Source organism: Nannospalax galili, unplaced genomic scaffold (genome assembly GCF_000622305.1).
Source record: "Nannospalax galili isolate Female #2095 unplaced genomic scaffold, S.galili_v1.0 scaffold443, whole genome shotgun sequence".
NCBI classification, from domain to species: Eukaryota; Metazoa; Chordata; class Mammalia; order Rodentia; family Spalacidae; genus Nannospalax; species Nannospalax galili.
This window is the reverse complement of record NW_008352479.1, coordinates 3,444,916-3,459,330: the sequence shown is the minus strand read 5'-3', so window position 1 is coordinate 3,459,330 and position 14,415 is coordinate 3,444,916. Positions and strand designations below refer to the sequence as shown.

Below are 14,415 nucleotides of genomic sequence, written 5' to 3'. Positions count from 1 at the left end.
GATTTTTAAAGTCAAGTCTGGGGTTGAAAAAAATGACTCAGTAAGTAAAATGCCTGTCAGGTCCATGAGTTCAATCCCTAGAACACACATAAAAACCAGACATAGTGGCTCTTTTTCTTTTTTTTAACAGATGTGAGCATCTGTAACCTCAGCACTCAGAAGGCAGGTGGATCCCTAGAGCTCACTGGTCAGCCTAACCTAGTCAATGAGTTCCATGTTCACTGAGAGACTGCCTCAAAAACTAAGGTGGAGCGGGCAAGTGAGATGGCTTAGTGTGTTAAAGGTGCTTGTCAACAACCTGAGTTCAACTCTTAGAACCTATTTGGTGGTAGGAGAGAAGAGACTCTTGCAAGTTGTCCTCTGACCTCCACATGCAGGCCATGGATTAATGTAGAAAGCAATAGAGGAAGATGCCCAGTGTCCTTCTCATGCTTCCATGCTTGCACATAATTGTGGGCACATACACAATGTTGTTACTTACAAAACAGGCAAATATAAGACCAGATATATATAGTACACACCTGTAATTCTAGCACTTAAGGCAGAGACAAGGACGATTGTGGTATTGAGGCCAACCTGGGCTGCATAGTGACACCCTCTCTATGAAAAGCATAAGAGGCTGGCAAAGTGGCTCAGCTGGTAAAAGCACTTGCTTCAAAGCCTGACAATTTGAGTAAAATACCCAGGATCCATATGATAGATGGAGAGAATCTATTCTAGCAAGTTGTCCTCTGACCTCAACATATGTGCTATGGCACATGTGTTATGACACACACACACACACACACACACACACACACAAAATAAATAAATAAATGTTAAAATTTTTTTTAAAAAATTAAGGTTGAGAGTGATCAAGGTCTCCACACACGTTTGTGCATATGTACACATATACAAATATGTACATATACCACACATACCCACACACACAAAGTAAATAAATGAAGTTAAACTTATCGCAAAATAAATAAATAAAAAATAGTCTTTATTCAGGGTCCCAAAGACATGACTATTAACATCTCACCGTTTCTCTTCCCAGACCTGGGGCAAGAGCCAGGAAGACTAACAGGACTCTTCACAAGGCTGGACTGGCCTGTACTGAAATGACTAACTACTGTGTGAAAGAATTTACTTTTTGACAAGTACCCCTTTCAAGTCTAAAGCTACAATTAAACTGTAGCCTAAAACCAGGACATTGTGACGAGGAAAGACCGTGTCTGTGAACTTCAGAACACCAGCGACTGTGTAATCCCACCACCACATGCATTTTGAGTTAGAATGGGAAACAGCTAAAGTGCTTTTTGATCCCTGAGAATCTCAGTGCCTAGCAGTTCTGCCTGACACAGGTGCTGATGTTCAGAGGTGGCTGTGAGAGGCACAGGTGAATCTACCACAGCTCCATGACGTACCGTGCAAACTGCATGCTCAGCAGCCCTTGTTTCACTGTTAGTTGCTTCTTTCTCCTAAAAGGAAATACAATGACAGATTTCAGTTTAATTCCATTTACTTTAACTTTGCTTAATATAAAAATATATACAAAGACAGGATTCTAGAAAAACCTAAAAATAGTAAAATGTGTCTCTAAGTACCCTAGTCTCCATTATCTTTCTCCCTTTATTAATTACAACCTCCTTTTTCCCTCCCATTGCTGGAGACTGAACCCAGGGTCTCATTCATGTTAGGCAAGCTCTCTAACACTGGGCCATAACTCCAGCCCACATCCATATCCTGAATCACAATTCCTTTAAAGAAACCTTTAGCTAACAGGTACAAAGACAATTTTCCAAGCAGACAAGTCAGAAAGATTACTGAGGGTGGCAATAGCAGCAGCAGGCTTTCTGAACCTGCATCCACTGAATTCTCACTTGTGGGCCTTAAAGGCGGACACAGTGAAGCACATCTACCAAGCTGTGATCCTGCTCAGTATGTGTATGGAGTCCATCTCACCTCCAGGAGCCTGGAATAAGTTCACGTAACTCACACTCCAGTAGCTGAGGAGGGCAAAAGACTCCTCTACCCAGCAAAACAGAAATGCATTGTGATGTCAGTACCAGGCAACACACCAAACATTTTATTTGCCGTTCAATAGTAACACAAGACCATCACTGCAAACAAAGATGCTTCACTTCTTTCCAGTTTGTGGCACAGGGAAGGGATGCTCATTATGGAGGCTTATAGGCTTTCCACAACACTGAAATACCACACAAGTAAGTGAAAGGTCTGAATATTCCTGGTAGGCCAAGACAAACTTATACCACACACTAAAGATTCAGTGTGTGTAGTTATCAGGAGCCCAGGTTCAGGTGCACTTGGGAGAAAGGGAGTGTAAGGTAGGAAAAGTAAGCAGGAAAGATGACAACCTCTGGATGTAAAGACAAGTCCACTGCTAGGAGAAGAGAGGTTCTGCTGTGTGAACAGGACCACACACCCACTGGTACAGGTCCTGACTCATGACAGGTAAACCCTGCTACACCTGCAGATGCTTCAGCTTGGGGGGCTGGGGGTGGGTGGGTATGGTAGCTCCTCTCATTATCTCTGCCTGCTTCTTTCTGAAACAGCTATTCATCCAGTTTCTGAGGCAAGACAATGTGAGGTCTAGTGGTTAAGCATTGGAGTTCTAAAGACTTTATATATTAATCCAGCTCACTAATCATGAGCCACAGGCACTTAGCAAGTCGCCTGACTCTGTGCAGTCCATTTCCTGACTAAACAATGTTAGGAACAAGAACACAGCCTTGCCAGAGTGACGGTACTTGCCTATAATCTCAGCAGTCAGAAGGCAGAGGCAGAAGGATCAAGAATCTGAGGCCAGCCTAGTTATATAAAACTACCACCATGTTTTATCCCCAAACCAAACCAAACAAACACACTTTAAAGGTTGTGAAGGGGGTTGGAGAGACAGGTCATTGGTTATGAGCATGTACTGCTCTTCTAGATGATCCAAATTCAGTTTCCAGCACTCACGTCTGGTGGCTCTCAACCACCTATAACTCCAGCTCAAGGGGATCCTATGCCTCTGGCATCTGCATATGCATATACCTACACATGGACACACATATACACATAGTTTAAAATAATAAACATTAACCTTTAAAGACTGGAGGTTTTCCTACTGTTCCCAAGAAGTTTCTCTGTTTTTTTGCCGTATTTCAAGAAAAAAGCTGCTCCCTGAACTAGTCTCCCTCTTCTACTCTCTTAAGACATCAAGTTGGATATGAGCACTGTAAGATTCTGAGATAAAGAAGATAATTCCAGAGCTAGAGATGGCTCAGCAGTTAAGAGCACTGGCTATTCTTACAGAAGACCTGGGTTCAAATCCCAGCACCCACATGGCAGCTAACAACCATGTTTAACTACAGTTCCAGGGGATCTGACACCCTCTTCTGTCCCCTGTGGGCCTTACACAACATGGGTGCACTTACATACATACAGGCATAACCCTCATACAAAATAAAATTTAAAAATCAAAAAAAAAGAAGATAATGCTGATGACTAAAGTCTGTGGTTTTCAATAAAACACCTTTAAAAATCTAAGTTATTTGCTTTTCTCCCCCTTTACATTTATCTTGTTTGGTTTAATATTACACTATGTAGCCGAGGCTGGCCTCAACTCAAGCTCCTCCTGCCTCAGCCTTCCACATGCCTGGAGTATAGGCCTGCACCACCATGCCACCTTAAGAGTTATACAGTCCTATAGAATTTGGAAAGAATAGAGTGGAAAGCTTCAAACGAAAAAGATATCACAATCCAAGCACCGAAAGTCAGCACTCTTAACACTCTGGCAGTCAGTCTATATGGATTTATATGCAGCTTCTTTGTTTTTCAAAGGCATGGTAATTCTATGTGTAACTTTATATGCATATGTTTACAGCATACTGTAATTTACATAACTTTATATGCATATGTTTACAGCATTTGCCTTTGTTCAGGGATTCCAATTATGAAAAGATACCTGTTTAGCTTAAGAAAAATTCAATTAGAATATATAGGTTGGCAAAGAGTAGGGAAACCATCCATAACTCTCCTATGGTCTGGCAACATAGCTCTGCAATTGCTTTCTATGTATATGGCTAGACACTTTTAAAAATGAACTGGTAGACTATGTAAGATAACAGGGAATGATTTTCAGGAAAAGAGAAGTTTTTAACCATTTAAACAATATTTCAAACAAAACCCTAGTTCAATAAACAATTTACTTCATAAAGTTTGGAAAATGCAGAAAAGCACAAGGAGAAACTCACCTGTCATCTCTAGAGGATGACCTACCAAATCTAATGCACATTCTTGTATTTACCAAGCCGAGATACTAAGTGTGACTACTTTTTCCTTGACTTTGTATCATGAACATTTTCTTGTGCACTAAGCTCTTCAAACTGTATTTTTAACCATTTCATAATTGAGCTGACATTTTTCTGAACAGCAAACACCCTGAAACAGGCCACTCTAACATAGCCTTCTTGTGGGGCACATGCTCACACATGTACATAACTAAGCTAGACGTAAATGAAGCAGGCCAACTAGCCCAAAGTGTTTAGAATATGGAAACTCATGTTTGAAAAACAAGTCCTGTAGGTACTGCAAGAATACTGATGTGCTCCCAGAAGCAACTGAGCATGTGGGTGTGGCTGGAGAAGAGGAAGGAAGTGTGGGTGGCCCTACACACACTTTGCAAGCTGCTAAAACAGTTGTAGAACCAGCCTCTGTTAAATCTACGGGTTTGGAATCCTGTATTCTTGTTAAAACTCACTTGTTCCCACCACTGCCATTGCAGTTGGCTCTCTTACTCTTCTCTGTCAGGAGGGGTAAAGACAAATGAGTTGACCAAAGATGGTCACTGCACACATCTCTGAATCAACTCTGGCATGAGAAAGCCAAGGAATCAAACAAAGCAGTATGTATACAATTATCAGGCTACCCATACGGCCTCCTTACACTTTGTTTAGAAAAAATCCCCCAAATAAGACCATCGATAGTTCAAAAATATAAAACCTCTCAAAAATACTGCCTTAAAAATAAAACAACTATGCCAATAGTTCTTCCAAAAGCTGAGTTTTTACAAAGCTACACTAAAACTGAATTTAACTGAACTTCTTGCTCATGGAAATTACCTGTGTTTTTTATAAGTATCTAAAAATGAAAACTGATCCTTACTGGGAACAACCAGACTGGCACATAGCTCTAAAAGCTGACCTAAGTGGAGGAGCTAACACACTTTCAATATTACCAAAGTGATCATATTGCTAAAACTTTAACCTGTCAACAAAAGTGCAACCTACACTGAAAAGACACCAACCTACACTAAGCCAAATCCTCTAGGTACATCAGTGACCTCAGATCAATCTAAATTATGGAAGAACAGGAGTTCTGTAATGGACTGGTTGAATATTACTATGTGTCTGTAACATGGCATTGGTCTACACTCACTGGGTGGAATCATGATGGCATTACAATTAAAAGGTCAGCCAGTTACCCCTCATTAGGAAGGTCCTAACAGGTGAAGTTCTACCTCCAAATCTAAGGACTTTGAGGGAAGGTAGCTGCCTACTAAATAGGTTTGAAGTTTTCTTCCCAATAGTCACCTGTAATGGACTCTCAAGCCTTGAGGAGATAGTATAAGCTGGTTCAGAGGCCTGCTCCAGTCTCTCAAGGCACATCTTTCTTTTCTCTAAGTAAATAGAGTTATAACTAGGATACATTTGGGAACCAAGCAAGTCATACACTGATGTAGAGCAGTACTGGGCATCTGTGGAGGGAGGGTAACACCAAGTCACAAAATCTGGGAGTTGCAACAAAGACACTAAGCTCAAGCTCAATAGAATCCACCTGTTAAGGTGATAAGAAATGCCATGCCAACATTTCTACCTAAGGGTGAGTAAGATTTAAACATTAGTAAGGTGACAGCTTGGTATAAGGGACTTACATAATAAATGATTTCAACAAAAGCTCATGTGTGGAAATTGCTACAAAATAAAAAAGCCAAACCACCATTACTCACGTTTCCCAGGAAAACTGAATGTAAATTGGCAGTCACGGGAAATTTAAAAGTTAACAGTCTAAATCTCCTCTCAGTTAAAGCTTTTATAAACACTGTCAAAATTCATTTTGATGTGCTAGCCTTTCCTTCCCTGATTTGGAATGAAGATGGACATTTTTTAAATGGCCATAAAAAGAAAGCTAGAACAGAAAAACAAAACTTAGCCACAGACTAAAATATTAGCTGACACAGACTTAAAAGAACGATTTGGGAATTTTCTTACACTATGGGACTGAATACTAACTTTCCAAATAGCAATTGTTCAGTGCATACATCAAAATCCTTAATATAATTAACATCCTTTGTTTAATAATCTTACCACAAGTGGAATGTCCCTGACTTCATGATTTGAAACCCTCCTAAATCAGAAATCTTTTGAGTAGCACAGTAGAAAATGTCACATCAAGAAACTAAATTTCATGAATAAATTTATTTAAAAATTGTACAAAATTATCTTCAGGATATGTATCTAAGGTGTACATGAAACATGAATTTCATGTTAAGACTTGCATCCCATTCCCCAAATATGAGATTTATGCAGACATTCTAAACGTTAAAAAAACCCTCCAACAAAGCTCTCATCTAAAACAGACATTCAATGTGTACTAAATTTGTCTGAAATAAAAATGAGAGACAAGTAGTTTACTTTCAACATTCAATAATATTTAAATGTGTCAAAAGTCAGAAATAACCTAAAAATCTATAATATAGAAATAATTAAATAAATCAGTCTACTCACTGATTTAATACCATGTTACATAATGCTAAGTAAGAAGCTCAGTCAGTAAAGAGCTTATCATACAGGCATGAGGACCTAAACCCATGTGAAAAGTCAGAATGTGGTGGCATGCACTTGTAATCCTTGCATTGGGGAAAGAGAGGTGGGTTCCTGTGACTTGCTGGCAAGCCAGCCTAGCCTAATTAGCTGACCTTTAGCCCTCACACACAAGCACACACACATGTACTCAACACACACAAAATTCATCCATTAAATTTCACAGCACACTGTACTGGTTAGTTTTTGTCAACCTGATACAAACTAGAGTTACTGGGGAGAGGAAACCTCAACTGAGGAATTTCCTTCATCAGAATGGCCTTTGGATGTATCTGTGGGGGCATTTTCTTAATTGCTAGTTAATGTGGGAGTGTCTAGCCCACTGTGGGTAGTGTCCTCCCTAAGCAGGTGGGTCTGGGCTATATAAGAAAAGGGGCTGAGAAGTCAGGGAAAGCAAGCCAGTAAACAGTATTCCTCCCTGGTCTCTGCTTCATGGTTCCTGCCCCGAGTTCTTGCCTTGACTGCCCTCAATTATGGACGATGTCTTGGAAGCTATAAGATGAAATAAACCCTTTCCTCCCCACACTGGTTTTGGTCAGTGTTTTATCATAGAAACAGAGATGCAGACTAGGACATACATCATCCTAATTTTTTAAAAATCATGCACTTCGTATGAACGTATATATTTTTTAAATCTAAAATGTTAAATTAAGTAACAACACAGACATTTCTCCTTTACGTTTTTCTGTTCTTGTAAAATCTTCATCAATGAACATGTACTGTTTTTATAACCTGAGAAAGGCAGAGGTTATTAAAATATTGACTTTTGGTACATAATTATCCACTCAATTTCCTTTATCATTAAGAGATTCATGAAATATGCCTATTTCCTTGAAATACATTGTCTAATGCCTGTTAAAATACTCTTAATGAACAAGACATATTTGATGAAATACTCAGCTTCCCCTGAGGGAGCAGGTATGCAGTTCCTTTTGCTGAGGAACAAAAACATTGAGTCACTTTCGTTAACAAATAATTTGAGGCCTAATGGAGGATACAACACAGTCCCTGTCCTTTAGAACCTTATAACCCAGTGAAGAAAACAGGATTGACACAGAAAGAGCTGGCCAGGTACACATCAGCCTACTTCACAGGAACCAAGGAAGGGCAGGGACAGCAGGCAGACTGAGGCTCCTGCAGGGAGCGTGGGGCAGATAGATATAGCAGCAGAGGGAAGGGCAGTCACTTGGATGGCTCAGGAAAGGGAAGCACCATTCTCAGTCCAGTTAAGACAGGGTAGAGCTGAAGAGAATTCTGCTAGGTTAAGGGGGCCAACTCTGCAAAGTCTTCAATGGAAACCATTTACTTATTATTTGTAAAGGCATCTCATCAAAGCTGACACTGAGTCTCAAGAAAAGAAAACTCTTTAGCTATCCATCTGAAAGTTACCTAGAAATAAGATAAAGAGAGATTTTAAACCATTTTTCGAAGTTCATTTATCAAAGCTCATGGAACAACAATTTTTGTTTTGACTTATTTGCTCTCTCTCATTACCACCCACATATACAACACTGGACTAGAAATCTATTACTAACCTCAGTAAGAGTGTATAGAAGTGAGTTTTATGGCAAAACCAGTGACTTCTTAGAGAGAGAGAGACAGAGACAGAGAGAGAATAAAAAATTTAAAAGAGGATCCAAAATTACTAAGAGTCCACACATGTAAGGGACTTTTCACATGTGTTGTGTCATTCAAATCCTCTCCCAGCCACATGAGAAATGAGAAAGCAGAGCCACAGAGGTGAGTGAAGGGCTCCCTCTGCCTTGCTCCTGCAGGGAAGATCTGCCTAGAGTGGACTCCAGTCACTGATCACGATCCATGCCTGGAGTTTTTCTTCCTGTAAAAACATAATGCTTCTCTTTTACCCAGTCCTCCCTCTTTAATTCTCAGAGAAGTTAATGCACTAAAACAAATCTCTGGACATTTCTGATCCTTCCGGTTCTGATATGCCTGGATGTGTCATCCCCAGCAATCCATTAAACAGAGAAAACTCCCGAGTGCCACCAAAGGCTCACCTAATTAAACATTATTAACAAATAATTCTGTTAGGAGCTTTTGAGATGTTGAGATCTGTTTTTTAAATTAAGAAAGGAAGTTATGTTATGGGCTAATAACTATTCAGAAGATGGGTTGAGGTAATTATTGGTCATTTGAATGGAAAACAACTTCCTACAGTTTGTACACAATTCTGTGGCTGGCAAGATTCCTCCCAAGCCAACTTATTAAGCAAGTGATTCAGGTAAAATTCAGGCAAGTTCTATTTATTCCTTAAAAACTTCATCCTTTTCCAAAGTGCAAATTTAATGTACTTTGTATATCATATTCTTTCCATTTGTTTTTTTTTTTAAAAGCATTTTCCTTCATAAAAGGATTAGTAAACACTTGTCAAACAGGGGAACAAATCAAGCCTTGAGGTGAGACTGTCACTCAAATTTCTCTAGCACTGTTCATGATACTTCATATCAACAGAAAATTATTCAATCTACAGGAAATTAGGTAAAACAGAAAGCTAGCTTTTGTTTTAAAATTCGACCATTCTGTTTCACTTAATGCTATAGATGGTGATTAAAGAGATCTGTGACTACAGAACACTGCAGCACCGAAATCTGTCCACGAATATATATTGTCCTAGAGCTAAAATGGACTTTTGTAGAAAGTCATGTTGAAATATATCTAAAACACCTAAATGTACTCTCTCCAGCACAGAAACAACAGAGCTAAACATGAAACCAAGTTTGACAAATCATTTGAACACACTCCCAACACCACAGAGTGAAAGGCAACACAAAGGTGCATAGGTGGAGCAGAGGCCACACCAGAAGGAGCTAGAACAGTGCTAGATTCTGAATTTCAAAGTACCACATGGTCAGCTTCTCTTACCATCTCCACACAGGTTCACTTTAGGAGTGACTCAAACTCACTTCTTCAGCAACTTTGCAGTGCTGAGAAGTAGGAAGGGGACCTAGGGGCCTGGGAAGTTACAGGACTTCCCTCAGGAGACCATAAAACAGAGAAATTGACACTGTGAACAGTTACTGTGGCCGCTATATGGAATGACATACACTAACACAGTGGATTAAAATCATCCAAGGATTCCTCAACTTTTCAGAACCAGCCTCCCTCCCAAGAGAGCCCTGAGGAAGGGTTGTAAATTTAGTTCCCTAACTTACTTGCTATCCTCCCTAGTTACCCCCAACAAACTGACCCCTAACCACCCTGCCAGGATAAAAATCAGGAAGGTTCCTGACTCAATATATTCCTCCAGGGGAAACAGACATATAAAAAGTGGTGTTCTTTCCCTTATATCTGCCTTGCTAGGTGGGGGAGGGGGGATGTGTTGGGTCACAAAAGGCTTCTCAGAGAAATCTGTGCTTGAGCTAAGAATTAAGATCAAAATGTGGGAAAGAGGCTTCCAGAAAAGAGACCTAAGGGATGACTGTGAGCAGGACAACAGGTACCAAACTGTTGTCTTCTGGCTGGCCCTCCCTTATGTTACCCTCCTGATCAGTCTATGTGCCCTCACCATCTCCTGGCACACACCAGCTCCCTGCACAAAGTCACAGCACATTGTCCTATACTACTCTCCCAATTGTGTGTCAGGAATCTGTGATAATGTGGTCAGTACTCTACATCCCCAGTGGGCTACGTACGTTCAGTCATTTCAAGGATCATGTCTGTTTGATTCAGCTCTGAATCCCAGGGCCTGCCTTGCATAGATAGCATCTACCCCAAACACATTGACACATTTTATTACATGAACAAACGGGGACAGGCATAAGCTGCCAAAGAAGCATCTTGGGTAAGGGAATGGCTATGAGAAGTGAGGGTTTCAGAAATTACTCCAGAAGCAAAATGAAGACCTATTGAGCTGGGAGACAGCTAAGGAGACTACTAGAAAGTCTCCAGGTAAACTACTACTAATGGCTTCAGAGTGAGGGTGGGCAGAATCTGGAAAGTGATGAGGAGGATGTCATAGAGGGACTCACTGCAGAAACAAGCCAAGAATGCAGTGCCCAGGGGGCAGGGCAGAGGAACATCTGGAATGGCTGGAGAGAGTAAGAGCTGGTGGCGCCAACCTCTCAGCCTGGGAATGGAGGGCAGGAACAGCCATTCCTGGGTATCTCAATAGGCTGGCATAGGCTAGATTTGCTTCTAGCTCCAGAACTGCAACTGAAAAGCAAGTCAGATCCAACCTAGCTATATTACAATGGGCATGCTTTCCATTAACAGGATTATAAAAGTCTTTTTTTTTGGTCTTTTAGAGACAGGGTCTCCCTGTAGCCCCAGCTGTCCTGGAACTCACTATGTAGAGCAGGCTGGCCTTGAACTCACAGAGATCCACCTGCCTCTGCCTCCCAAGTGCTGGGATTAAAGGCATGCACCACCACGCCCCACTCATAAAAGTCATTTTTAATTGATGAAAACACACCTTGAGTGAACATTCTGGGAGTCCTAGCCTAAGAAAGGGACAGAGTCTGCCAGAGCAGAGGCCAGATCCTGGAAGTGCCAAGGACACCTCTCAGGAGGCTGGGGAAGTTACAGCAGAGAGCAAGAGTTCAGAGGTTAGAACAGGAATCTGAGACAGGTTCCTCCCTTACAAATGGCAAGAAATGGTTTCCCAAGGGGTACAAGGTGGCAATCCAAAACAGATGATCCTGTCTGCATGAATAATGTGGTTCCAGACCACCCTGAGCAGACCCCACGTCCAGTGTTCCCTCCCAAGATTTGACATTAGCTCTTCCCAAACTACAACAAAAGCCTTCAACACATCCCAAAGCTAGCGCCTATCATTTCCTCCTTTGCAAATGCTTTACAGAGACAAGAGATGCACTGTTTCTACCTCAACTCTCTTCCACTTACTCAGTCTCTCACAACTGACCTTTTCCTCTTGTCCTCCCTGCCTGGGAACTCCGTCCTTTGAGACTAGTTCAGCCATTTCCTTCTGTGTGAAGCACTCCCAATTGTTCACTGTCCACTTCAGCAGGGCTGTCCCCAGGCCTTCTTTATGTTGCAGTTTACCTTGGTGTTCCACAACAGCTTCTAAGCTCCGGCGGGCAAGAACTGTTTCTATTTCCCTTCCCATAACCATCCTCTAGTCTAGGGCCTCCCAAACAGATAAAGGTTCCATGAATACATGATCAAAGGTTAAGTTTACCTTCCTAAAATCTATTCAGCCTTTTCACCCAAGTGGACCTAAGATTTTACCTGCACATAAGTGAAAAGTGCTACATTGACTAGCAGGATGTTTCTGTATTCTGAGGCATGGTCTGCTCTATGCTTGCACTTCTCTGGAGCTTACTCGCCAGCTGAAACTCAAGATTCTCCCAAGTGCTGGATCACAGATGGGCTCCACCACACAGCCTTTTGTTCAGACACCATGCTTACTATGTAGCAGAGGCCGACTTTGAACTTTAGATCCTCCTACCTCTGCCTCCCAAGAGCTGGGATGACCCAGTACCCAGTAAGTTTTCTTACAAAAACATTTCAGCAAAAGTGTATCTTGTGGTTCATATCGAACAGCTCAAATACTGTTAAATTAATTACATTAAGTCTTCAGTATTTCTCATCCACATTTTTTTAAGTTCGAAAATTCTGGCATTGTGGGACGGTCATTTGTCCCTTTTCTTCCTAGGCTGAGTAATGAGTGATGTTCAGACAGGTGCTGTAAGAAGAAATCATGTCTTAGTAACACCATGCTTAGAACCTCAAGCATGCTCAATATCTCAAAATAAACAAATCCCAAAAGAACCCCTATTTCTATTTAGTTTCACTTTCAATAAGGGAAGCACCCTCACTGAAGTTTAGATGTACAGTGCAGTTTGTGCCCAGTAAAAACTACTTGAATGCCCTGTGATTTTAATAAAAAGGCACTTCAGAGCTTTCTTATAGAATTATATGATAAAGTCACATAATTACCATTTGAAAGCCTAATCTAAGCCCAGCATTCGAGAGACAGGCAGATCCCTATGAGATCCAGGTCAGCCTGGTCTATATAGCCAGTTCCAGGCCAACTGGGGCTACAAGGAAACCCTTCTCAAAAAGACACACACACACACACACACACACACACACACACACACACACACACCACAAAACACCAAAGAAAAGAAAAACCCCTAACTTATTTATCTGGTCTACAGAGTAAAAATTAGTGCAACAGTACAACTTCTGGGTCCTCATGTATTCTGAACTAATTTGTCTTACTACAATATATATTTTACTCAGTAGCATAAACAGAAAAAAAACCTAACAGGGTGAGAGCAATTTTTGTGCATAAAGTGAAACAATAATTGTCCATGCAGATTTTAAAGTCAGAAGGTGATACTCAAAGTTTACTCCAAGGCTTGAAGACAGGAATACTGTTGCAACCTGACTTTCTACTGTTTCAGCAGGTGACCTTGGGAATGTCATGTCATTTCTTTCTTTGCTACTTCTGTAAAATGGGAACACTTCTTCCCATCACAGGGACAATTACACTGATAATGGAATTTTAAAAAATCTGTATGTATTTGATGTTCTTGGAAAAAAAAAAACTTGTCTAATTAGTATGTGCTAATCGCCACTTGTACAGAACATTCCTCTTGAGAAACCCAATTCCAATAAAAATATTTAAGCAGACGTTGAAGACAGATTTCCTTAAGGGGATGGTTTTATAAATCTCAAAAGCCATGTAACATGACTATAAATTAACAAGTTGATTACTTAAGCCTCCACAGCCCAAGCTTTAGACTACTCTGGTATGTATTCAGTTAAGTTAAGGAATGATTTGGACATACCATTCCAGTCCCTACAAAAAATTCAAACTGAGCGTTTTGATGTTAGATGAGAATCTGATGGAAACTCAATAATGGAGATGTCCTGCACTAATAAGTCTGTCACCACCTTCACCTTAAACCTGACAAAAATGTTTAAGATGTTGAGGTGGCTTCAATGGGGTGCCTAAGACTTGGAGGATGCGCTATTTAAATGAGGGTAAAGTAACCTGACAGCTCAGAGGACCTATATTCTCAGACTACTACAGTCTTAGGAACCCCAGGGCTAAATTCTTCAATACTGCGCTTGACCCAAACTCCCCGTGAGGCGACTAGATCGTAGCTGATCCAACTATTAAGAACAACACAGCTCTAGGAACCCCGGGCATGAGCTGCCACTTTTCTGTTTCCCAAGTTCAAGCAAAAAGCAGGAAGATTTTTATTAAAGAAAAAAAAAAAATTTAAAGGCCCAGAAAGAAATCAACAGGCGATGCCTATGTTAAAGAACGTAGGTTTCCCAATGCGAAAAAAAAAAAAAAAAATCCTGTCCGTCCCCGGGGGAATGGCACCGCTCCTCCTTCCTCAGGCTGGTGCCCTTTCTGCAGACAATATCCCCATTCTATTGTAACGCGGTGGCTGGCCTGCGGGAACCCCGGGCTGCGGCGGGACCCCGAGCGGCACGGGGAGGGGGTCACTGAGGGCCGCGGTCCGGCTCGGGCCCACTCCGGGAGGGGCGCAGGCTGCGGCGGCTCCCGCGGTGCCGCAATCCCGTGGCGGCCGCAAGGGCAGGGCTG

General features: G+C 41.3%; 1 protein-coding gene across 5 annotated transcripts in view; it reads right to left on the bottom strand.

Moving 5' to 3' along the window:
- Nucleotides 1-14,415, bottom strand: part of Snrk (SNF related kinase) — a 61,088-nt gene that overhangs the window by 46,330 nt on the left and 343 nt on the right. For 2 of the 5 annotated variants that reach the window (XM_008849482.3, XM_008849481.3), the window contains exon 2: nt 1,410-1,463. In XM_008849482.3, the coding sequence (XP_008847704.2) occupies nt 1,410-1,463 (54 nt within the window). Of the gene's footprint in view, nt 1-1,409; nt 1,464-11,298; nt 11,318-11,748; nt 12,371-12,413; nt 12,429-14,415 lie in introns of those variants that run through there. The other 3 variants (XM_029554270.1, XM_029554268.1, XM_029554269.1) reach the window with 3 other exon arrangements.